The sequence below is a fragment of the Myotis brandtii genome, unplaced genomic scaffold (assembly GCF_000412655.1).
Source record: "Myotis brandtii unplaced genomic scaffold, ASM41265v1 scaffold53, whole genome shotgun sequence".
NCBI lineage: Eukaryota > Metazoa > Chordata > Mammalia > Chiroptera > Vespertilionidae > Myotis > Myotis brandtii.
This window is the reverse complement of record NW_005369942.1, coordinates 9102736-9113977: the sequence shown is the minus strand read 5'-3', so window position 1 is coordinate 9113977 and position 11242 is coordinate 9102736. Positions and strand designations below refer to the sequence as shown.

At 45.3% G+C, this 11242-nt stretch overlaps 1 protein-coding gene across 1 annotated transcript in view; it reads left to right on the top strand.

The window, feature by feature from the left end:
- The first annotated feature begins 20 nt into the window (after window positions 1-20).
- Window positions 21-11242, top strand: part of FAT4 (FAT atypical cadherin 4) — a 159400-nt gene continuing 148178 nt past the window's right edge. Inside the window, exon 1 of the mRNA XM_014548952.1 lies at window positions 21-5803. Within this exon, the coding sequence (XP_014404438.1) occupies window positions 629-5803 (5175 nt within the window). The 5' untranslated portion in view covers window positions 21-628. The remainder of the gene's footprint in view (window positions 5804-11242) is intronic.

Here is an 11242-nt window from a genome sequence, read left to right as displayed (position 1 = left end):
CCAGGGCAGCCCCGTGGAGGGGCGCCACAGCCAGTTCCTGACGGGTGGGGACTCGCGGAGACCCGGAGACCCCTGGTCTCCAGCCTTTAGGGGGGAATTCGCGCACCTCCCGGCTCCCTCCCGCCCCTCCCTGCGCGCAGTCGTCCTCTGCCCGCGGCGCCACCCGCGTCGGTCCTCCCCTCCTCAGTTGCTTGGCCGCGGGCAAGTTCCAAAGTTTCTGAAGAGTGTTTGCAACGATCGCTCGTACACCTTAAACACTGGCCACCTCTCCCAGCTCTCGGCCACCCGGGGAAAACGCTCAGAGTCTCCAGATTCAGAACCAACGTGAAGGGGGGGAAATACTGAGGTTTGAGAAACTTTCCTGGAACTCATCAGCGCCCAGGAGCGCCCCGAGGAATGCTCGGCCGCCTCTCGCACCCGCTTCCCTCTGGCATGACGCGTCTAAATGGCTACCTGGACAGAGCCTTTCGCTGAGGCGACTTGCTTCTGCTGGGCTGGCGGTTCCTTGAAATAACAGAACTCTCGGGACCATCAGTTACATTTGCCAGGATACTTAATCCCGGCCCTTGCATTCTTTTTGCCTCATCTATTCCTCCTATTGATCGCGCCATTCCAGGGAGCCGGGATCATGGACTTGGCCGCACGCTGGGCTGTTGGCCGCGCCTGGCTCCCGCTGCCCACCCCCTCGATACTCAAGCTCCTGCGCCTCTTCGGGCTGCTGTCCCTGCTCCCCGGGCCGACCCAGGTTGGCGGGGCCGAGCAGCGCCAGGTGTTCCAAGTGCTGGAGGAGCAGCCCCCGGGCACGCTGGTGGGCACCATCCAGACGCGCCCGGGCTTCACCTACCGGCTCAGCGAAAGCCACGCCCTGTTTGCCATAAACAGCAGCACGGGGACCCTGTACACCACGGCCACCATCGACCGCGAGAGCCTGCCCAGCGACGTGATCAACCTGGTGGTCCTTTCCAGCTCGCCCACCTACCCCACCGAGGTGCGAGTGCTGGTGTGGGACCTCAATGACAACGCCCCTGTCTTCCCGGACCCCTCCATCATAGTCACTTTTAAGGAGGACAGCAGCAGTGGGCGCCAAGTCATCTTGGACACGGCGACCGACGCAGACATCGGCTCCAATGGCGTGGACCACCACTCCTACCGCATCGTCCAGGGCAACGAGGAGGGTCGCTTCCGCCTGGACATCACCCTGAACCCGAGCGGCGAGGGCGCCTTCCTGCACCTGGTGTCCGAGGGCGGGCTGGACCGCGAGGTCACGCCGCAGTACCAGCTGCTGGTGGAAGTGAAGGACAAGGGCGAGCCCAAGCGGCGGGGCTACCTTCAGGTAAACGTGACTGTGCAGGACATTAATGACAACCCCCCGGTGTTTGGCAGTTCCCACTACCAGGCGGGGGTGCCTGAGGACGCGGCCGTGGGCTCCAGCGTCCTCCAGGTGGCGGCGGCGGACGCGGACGAGGGCACCAACGCGGACATCCGCTATCGGCTGCAGGACGAGGGGACCCCCTTCCAGATTGACCCCGAAACGGGGCTCATCACGGTGAGGGAGCCCCTGGACTTCGAGGCCCGGCGCCAGTACTCCTTGACGGTGCAGGCGCTGGACCGGGGCGTGCCTTCCCTCACCGGGCGCGCCGAGGCGCTCATTCAGCTCCTGGACGTCAATGACAATGACCCGGTGGTGAAATTCCGCTACTTCCCCGCCACCTCGCGCTACGCCTCGGTGGACGAGAACGCTCAGGTGGGCACTGTGGTGGCTCTGCTCACCGTGACGGACGCGGACTCCCCCGCGGCCAACGGGAACATATCGGTGCAAATTCTTGCCGGCAACGAGCAGCGCCACTTTGAGGTGCAGAGCAGCAAAGTGCCGAACCTGAGCCTCATCAAAGTGGCCAGCGCCCTGGACCGCGAGCGCATTCCTTCTTACAACCTAACCGTGTCTGTCTCGGATAACTATGGGGCGCCCCCTGCCGCCGCGGTCCGGGCGCGCTCTTCTGTGGCCAGCCTGGTGATTTTTGTCAATGACATCAATGACCACCCTCCGGTCTTTGCGCAGCAAGTGTACAGAGTGAACCTGAGCGAGGAGGCGCCTCCGGGAAGCTACGTGAGTGGAGTGTCTGCCACGGATGGCGACTCTGGTCTCAATGCCAATTTGCGTTACAGCATTGTCTCTGGCAATGGACTAGGTTGGTTCCATATCAGTGAACATAGCGGCCTGGTGACCACCGGGGCTGCTGGGGGCTTGGACCGTGAAGTTGCTTCCCAAATTGTACTGAATATTAGTGCTCGGGACCAGGGCGTTCACCCCAAGGTCTCCTACGCCCAGCTTGTAGTAACTCTCCTGGATGTGAATGATGAAAAGCCAGTATTTAGCCAGCCACAAGGGTATGATGTGTCTGTGGTTGAGAACGCCCCAACAGGGACAGAACTGCTGGTGCTCAGGGCAACTGATGGGGACCTGGGTGACAATGGGACGGTGCGTTTCTCCTTACAAGAGGCTGAGACTGACCAGAGGTCTTTCCGTCTGGATCCTGTGTCTGGGAGGTTGAGTACTATCTCCTCCTTGGACAGAGAGGAGCAATCTTTCTACTCCCTGTTGGTTTTGGCCACAGATCTGGGCTCCCCTCCCCAGTCCTCAGTGGCTCGCATAAATGTGAGTCTCCTGGATATGAATGACAACAGTCCCGTGTTCTACCCAGTCCAGTACTTTGCTCATATTCAGGAGAATGAGCCCGGAGGTAGCTACATCACCACAGTGTCTGCCACTGACCCTGACTTGGGTCTCAACGGAACTATCAAATATAGCATATCAGCTGGGGACAGGTCTCGGTTTCAGGTTAATGCTCAGAGTGGGGTTATTTCGACAAGAATGGCCCTAGACAGAGAAGAAAAAACAGCTTACCAACTCCAAGTAGTGGCTACTGATGGTGGCAATTTGCAGTCTCCCAACCAGGCAGTAGTAACCATCACTGTATTGGACACTCAAGACAACCCACCTGTATTCAGTCAGGCTGCCTACAGCTTCGTGGTCTTTGAGAATGTGGCTCTGGGATATCATGTGGGCAGTGTGTCTGCTTCCACCATGGATCTCAATGCCAACATCAGTTATCTCATTACTACTGGGGATCAGAAAGGTATGTTTGCTATCAACCAGGTCACTGGGCAGCTTACCACAGGGAGTGTGATTGACAGAGAAGAGCAGTCCTTTTATCAGCTGAAAGTAGTGGCCAGCGGGGGCACAGTGACTGGAGACACTATGGTTAACATAACAGTGAAGGATTTGAATGACAACTCTCCCCATTTCCTTCAGGCAGTAGAGAGTGTGAATGTGGTGGAGAATTGGCAGGCTGGTCACAGCATTTTCCAAGCCAAAGCTGTGGACCCTGACGAAGGTGTTAATGGCATGGTGCTCTATAGCCTGAAGCAGAACCCCAAGAATCTCTTTACTATCAATGAGAAGGATGGTCATGTTAGTCTGCTAGGGCCCCTGGATGTCCATGCTGGTTCCTACCAGTTAGAGATCTTGGCATCTGATATGGGTGTTCCACAGCTCTCCTCGAGTGTCATCTTAACGGTTTATGTCCATGACGTAAATGACAACCCACCAGTATTTGACCAGCTCTCCTATGAGGTCACCCTTTCTGAGTCAGAACCTGTGAATTCTCGATTCTTTAAAGTGCAAGCTTTTGATAAGGATTCAGGAGCCAATGGTGAAATTGCATACAGCATTGCTGAAGGAAATATAGGGGATGCTTTTGGCATATTCCCAGATGGTCAATTGTATATAAAAAGTGAACTGGACCGTGAACTTCAAGACAGATATGTTTTACTGGTTGTTGCTTCTGACAGAGCTGTGGAACCCCTTAGTGCTACTGTGAATGTTACTGTAATTTTAGAAGATGTAAATGATAACAGACCTCTTTTTAACAGTACCAATTACTCATTTTATTTTGAAGAGGAGCAGAAAGCTGGGTCATTTGTGGGCAAAGTAAGTGCTGTAGATAAAGACTTTGGGCCAAATGGAGAAGTAAGGTATTCATTTGAAATGGTGCAGCCAGATTTCGAGTTGCATGCTCTTAGTGGAGAAATTACAAATACTCATCAGTTTGACAGGGAGTCTCTTATGAGACGCAGGGGGACTGCAGTGTTTAGCTTTACAGTCATTGCAACAGACCAGGGGCTCCCACAGCCTCTCAAGGATCAGGCCACTGTCCATGTTTACATGAAGGATATAAACGATAACGCTCCCAAATTTGTAAAAGACTTTTATCAAGCTACAATATCAGAGTCTGCAGCCAACCTGACACAGGTTTTAAGAGTATCTGCCTCAGATGTTGATGAAGGTAATAATGGACTTATTCATTATTCTGTAATCAAAGGAAATGAAGAAAGACAGTTTGCTATAGATAGTACCTCTGGCCAGGTGACACTAATTGGCAAATTAGACTATGAAGCCACACCCGCCTATTCCCTTGTAATTCAAGCAGTGGATTCAGGGGCAGTCTCCCTCAATTCAACCTGTACCTTAAATATTGATATTTTAGATGAAAATGACAATACCCCCTCTTTCCCCAAATCAACACTCTTTGTTGATGTTTTGGAAAACATGAGAATTGGTGAACTCGTGTCCTCCGTTACTGCCACGGATTCAGATTCCGGTGACAATGCTGATTTGCACTACAGCATTACTGGGACTAACAACCATGGAACTTTCAGCATTAGCCCAAACACTGGGAGTATTTTTCTTGCCAAGAAATTGGATTTTGAAACACAGTCTTTGTACAAATTAAATATAACAGCAAAAGACCAAGGAAGGCCTCCTCGTTCATCTACAATGTCAGTGGTTATCCAGGTGAGGGATTTCAATGACAACCCTCCTAGCTTTCCTCCTGGGGATATTTTCAAGTCTATTGTTGAGAACATTCCCATTGGTACGTCTGTCATTTCAGTGACTGCCCATGACCCTGATGCAGACATTAATGGGCAGCTAGCCTACACGATCATCCAACAGATGCCAAGGGGCAACCACTTTGGCATAGATGAAGTCAAAGGCACTATATATACCAATGCTGAAATAGATCGGGAATTTGCTAATCTCTTCGAGTTAACCGTAAAAGCCAACGATCAAGCTGTGCCTATAGAAACTAGAAGGTATGCTCTGAAAAATGTGACCATTTTGGTTACAGACCTCAATGACAACGTTCCAGTGTTCATATCACAAAACGCCCTTGCTGCAGACCCTTCGGCTGTGATTGGTTCTGTGCTGACAACAGTCATGGCTGCTGACCCGGATGAAGGTGCCAATGGAGAGGTGGAGTACGAGATCACCAATGGGGACACAGACACCTTCGTTGTGGACCGTTTCAGTGGAGACTTGAGAGTGGCCTCCGCGCTGGTGCCTTCACAGCTGATCTATAATCTCATCGTTTCAGCGACAGACCTTGGCCCGGAAAGGAGGAAATCCACCACTGAATTGACCGTCATTCTTCAGGGCCTCGATGGACCTGTTTTTACTCAACCCAAATATATAACTATTTTGAAGGAAGGGGAACCCATTGGTACCAATGTAATATCAATAGAAGCAGCTAGCCCTAGAGGATCGGAAGCCCCAGTGGAGTATTATATTGTTTCAGTTCGTTGTGAAGAAAAAACCGTTGGGCGTCTCTTTACTATTGGACGACAAACTGGCATGATTCAGACAGCAGCCATTCTGGACCGGGAGCAAGGAGCTTGCCTTTACCTGGTGGAGGTTTATGCCATAGAAAAATCAACTGCTTTTCCCAGAACACAGAGAGCAGAGGTAATGATTTTGTCATCCTTTCTGACTTATTTGTTGCTATGCTTTTCAGAAAGATCACTCTTCTTTATATGACTTTCCATAATTATTTACCTGTATTGTTGATAATTGGTTTTACTGACAGGAGTATATAAAAATGTTCTGGCACAAAGACTAACAAGAATTAAATAAAATCTAGCTTTAATCCTAGTCAAAACTAAACAATGAACAGTTTTTACTTTATAGTTCACCTCATAGAAGTCATATGTATATGTATAGGCTAGGGAGAAATCTTTAGCCATTTCTGAAGTGCACCCCCCCCCCAAACAAAACAAAACAAAAAACAACAACCATCCCACATTCAATTACATAAGCTGAATCCCAGCACTAAACTAAACACCTCTCAGTAAGGAAGCCTACTAGAGAATGGGTGATTTCAGACTTAAGAATTTTCTGTTCCAAAATTAAGAACTTTGGTAGAAATCAGCATTACAGCCTAGCTGTCTAGGGGGCGTGGCCATGGAGGGCAGTATTAACTTTCACATCCTCAGCAGCCTTAGCAGTTGCTTTATAGACAGTGACTAATTTCAATGTGCCAAGCCAAGTTCAAGGAGATTCCTGATTTCCTCTGCCTTCACATTTTAGGCACTGTCTTTTGACTTAGGGCAATCCTTTCTTTACCTTCTTAACCTAAAACATGTAATGTGCTGTGAATGATCAGAGATTAGAGGCTGTTTCTTGAGACAAGACTGTGTTGTTCAATACCCTGGTTTAGGTACACATTGTTCTGTCTGCTGACAGGTGAGAAGTTAGTTTCACAGTATAAGCCAAGAGAATTCCAAGCTTGGCCTTCCCAGGGTTATATTTTAGGATACTACCTCCGTGTATCATTGATTTGTTTTTTAAATTGAACTACTGCCAATGTTGTCTTGATATCTACCAGAAATGATATAGCGGTGCTCTGGAAAGCTCTTGTTGGCCATTTTCTAAGTTCTTTCTGTCCCTCCTTACTCCCCTCAAAGTCATTCTGATGCCACTCAGCCAAAAACACAAAATATCAAATGTGGTTTGTGATATTTGGCCGTAAACCAGACATAACATGCTTGTGAGATTGAGGCTCATGTATTTGTTTTCTTGCTTTCTTTTCTATTTGGGGAAGGTGAGGGGTTTTCTTCATTTAAAATGCTCATTTATTATTATCTTCTTTTTGAATCCTGTGTGATTTTTTTTTCATAATAGGTAGCTATGTCTGTTCAATGGATGGAGCAGCAAATTCATGGCCTAGAGGATATGAGAGATATAATTAGAGATATATTTCTTAATAGAGATATAATTCTCAGAGATATAATCCTAAGTGGAATTCAGTTTTTTTTTCTTTTACACATAGCCCTGAAGGGACTTCTAACCCAAATGTCCTCTTTTACCTAATTAGTTTTTTAAAGATCTTAACATAGGTCTTATATGTTGAGCTATTTGATTTGACTCGGGCCTTGATTTATGTAATTTTATTTTGATTTGGTATATTCTTCCCCTAAACCCTCTCCCTGTCTCTTCCTTCCTTCTCTGGAATCACTACTTATTTGAAGAGATTGCATTAGTTTGAAAACTGAAATAGTTATTAAAGGTAGACTTTAGATGAACTTGTTAAACTATAAGACAAATGATATTATTGGTTGTTGTTTGTTGGTTCAGTATATTACACTTATTAGAGAATATGGAGAATGAGAATAAATGTCCATTGTTATCGTTAGAAGGTTTGCCTTATTATTTACTCATTGGATATATAAAGATTGTTTTAGATTAAATTTATTAAGTAGTGCTGTCTCTGTAATAGGTCTGCAGATTAAAAAATAATTAGAAATCATTTTGTTAGTAATAGGGAATAATATGTTTGTTGCTTTTTTAAACCTCAGTAACACCTATATGAAAAGTTATTCATATTTACTGTACCCTATTTATTAAAAAATCTAGGAGAAGTCCTTACGCTGATTGTTTTATAAGAAGAAAAATTGTCAGGGTGTCTTCTGTGAACGAAAGTGCTGAAATTGTAAACCAAGTTTGAGTTCCCAAGGTCCAACCACTCCTAAAATTAAAAGCAAATGTGCTTCCCCAAAGAATATTGAAAGCAGTAGTTGGGAGCTAGAATTTCATATTATTACTGGTTGTATCTTTTAAGTATATGCAACAAAATACTTTTTCCTTCTGCTGAAACAATTAATTTACCATGATTCTGCAAAGAGAAGTTATAAATTACTTCTGGTTGTCAGAGGTGATTTTTCAGTTGTTTGTTTCCAAGTGCAAACTTCATTCCAATGTATTTTAAAACATTTACTCATGTACACTGATAGGCATCTGGGTTGCTTACTCAGGTTTCTGGCTAGAGTCATGGCTGACCACATTCCATGGGCAAGCAGAGGGTCAGTGGGTAAAAGAGAAATGATTTCATCTGCATTCTTTGTCCAGCTCTGATGCGTGTGGAGCAGGGATGGGGACTGTGGCTCTGATTTTGCTCCTTCCAAAGATCTGTCCAGTTGTGTGCCTTCATTTACCCTACTCGCATAGCTAACATTTTGGCCTGAATAAGAGTGTCTCTGAAGGATGACTTTGGATTGCCGACATAAGGTTTATTATCTTTTTATTTTGTGCCTTTACATTCTCAGAAGAGTCTAGATGAGGTTAAAATAGCTCATATAAATTTTCAATCATTTTTCTAGGTTCAACAAACAATGGAGATGTGTAGTACATCAATAAGCATTTCTCTTTTAATATGTGTTGCAAGGGAACATGCAGCTGAGGGGCTGGGTTGGACCTCTTCGAGGTCAGAAGCTTAGTTTCATTGACCATTTTGATCTCAGAGCCTAGTCTGATGCCTGGTGTATAGTAGGTGCTCCGCACATGTTTGCTGAATGAGATGGTAGAAGAACTGAATGCAGAACGTGTGTTCTTGTGCCTCAGAAATAAATTAACCGAGATAAGCTGGGGGAATGGAGGAAGTCAATAAATTTGATCTTGATCATTAACTGCACTAAGGACCAGGGCACACCAATTATCTCTGTTCTACAGGTGAATTGAGAATTGTCAGAAAACTCAGAAAGGAAAAGAGGAACTTAAGCGGGTGATCTCACATGGAACTTAGGGTTTAAGTGGAAGGAAATATTGTCTGTGTCCAGGTCCCAGTTCTCAAATTTGTTGGTCTCAGGACCCCAAGGATCCCAAAAAGAGCATTTGCTTAGGTATGTCTTATTTATTGATAGTTACCATTAGAACATTAAAATTGAGAAAAAGTTGAAGTATTAATTCATGTAAAAATCACATTAAACCTATAACATTTTAATTTTATTGTATTAAATAAAACTGTATTTTGCCAAAATGAAGACTAATGAAAAAAAGAGACATTATTTTACATTTTCATAGATCTCTTTAATATCTGGTTTAAGAGAAGACAGCTAGATTCTCAAATCTCCTTCAGCCTATTGCAAAAAATGTTGTTTTGGTTGAAGCATGTGAAAAGAACCAATCCTGAATCAGAGATATGCAGTTGGATAAGGGAGAGATACTTTGATATCTTTTTTAGATAACTGTCAACTTTCTTTTGATACACACCAGAACTCCACAAGTGACATTTTTTAAAAAACTTACTTGCAATGTGGAGTCTGAAACCCTGTCAGTGAACTATTCATAATTTGTTACAAAAAAATATGTCGATCTACTTGTATTCTGAATGGACATTTACCTATGCATAACTTGGAAATATCAGGCATTGGTTATTTGGAAAATATTGGTATACGTGATAAGGATATTAATATAAGTGTCTTTAAGTGTATTGGCTCTCAACCTCAGAGTGATGGTTAGAAGGTTTCCGGAATTTGAATTTTCACTTGACAGTGCAAGTTTTATCATTAGTAACATATATTGTTAGTTGCTTTCCTTGAAGTGCCAGGTTCCCTTTGTTCATTTTCAAACAAACCCAGCAAAAAAACTGTTGGCCAGATACTAAGTCTAAAAAAACATAGTTTCTCTGTCTGTTGTCCTTTCAAGTAAAAATCACATTCCATAAATAAAGCAGCTAGTTCAGCTCGCAACTCAAACAGCTGCCCATTTGCTTTGCTGTGAGACAGCGGCAGTGCTTAGGGACAGATCACTGGTTCTCTGTGCACATTTCAGTGTTTGTCACAAGAATAGTGAAAAGACCTAGAGATTTAAGGGTCCAGCGTTAATAAAATTCATAATTTTACTATTTTTTTCAACGAGTTTTCTCCAGTATTTAAGTGGAACTGGCACATTATTTTTACTGTGAGTGCCTAGCAGTGCAGAATACAATTATTGCTGGGTACTTGGGAACTGCTGTTTTGATTTGTGCTCAGGCAACAGTCTTACCCCCCACGGCGTTTGCACCTCTGATGTAAGTGTCAACACAGTGAACAAGACAGACAGTGTTTTTCATTATGATGAGGACAGTTTCGATTCCTCAGTTCTCTTTAATGGCACTCTAGGATGGAGCCCATGTTATACAGTGCATTGCAATTCAGTAAAAAACAAATAAAAACCACACTAGTAGAAATATTCTAGTGTGAGTGGAACAGAATTCATTAAAGATCAGAAATGAGTTTTAACAATAGGATCATAACTTATTTTCACAATGAAAACATCAAGATTTCTAAGAGAAGTGATGGAGACTTTTGTGAGATCAGTGCTGACTACCAAATTTGGAAATGATTTTCTCCCAGAGGGTTTAGAATCAGAGTTAGTGCATCTTAGATTAAATGTCTGTGTATCTTGTGTATCATCCATCACAGGCAAAATATAAGCAACAGAACTGAATATATACTAATATGATAATAATAATAAAATAATAATAAAATAATAAAATGTATCGAGTATTGCTAAGTGCTTTTATAGGGGTTTTATCATTTGAGCCTCATGACAACACTAGTAATAATCATTCCCACTTCATAGCTGTGGAAACAGTCTCAGAAAAGTTAAAGGCTACAGGGGGTCAAATATATAGTGACAGAAGAAGATTTGACTTTGGGTGGTGGGCACACAATGCAATATACAGATGATGTATTATAGAAATGTACACTTGAAACCTATATAATTTCATTAACCAGCTAAAGGCCCAGTGCACAGATTCATGCATGGGTGGCGTCCGGGCCTGTTGGGAGGAGGAGACGGCGGGAGGTTGGGGCCAGACCAGCCAGGGGGGAGAGGCCGTGGGCGATTGGCCAGTGGGTCCCGCCATAGATTGGGGTGGGGGGCCAATTGGGGGTGGTGCTGGCCATTGGGAGGGACTGTGGGTGGTGGGTCAGCCATCCCTGCCCCCAAATGGGTGGGGGGGCTGATTGGGGGTCAGTGGCTAGGGGGGCCATAAGAGGTTGGCCGACCGGCCCTGCCCCTGATTTGTGTGTGTGTGGGTCAATCAAGGGGGAGGGGCCGCAGGTGGTAGCTGCTGGCCTTGCCCCT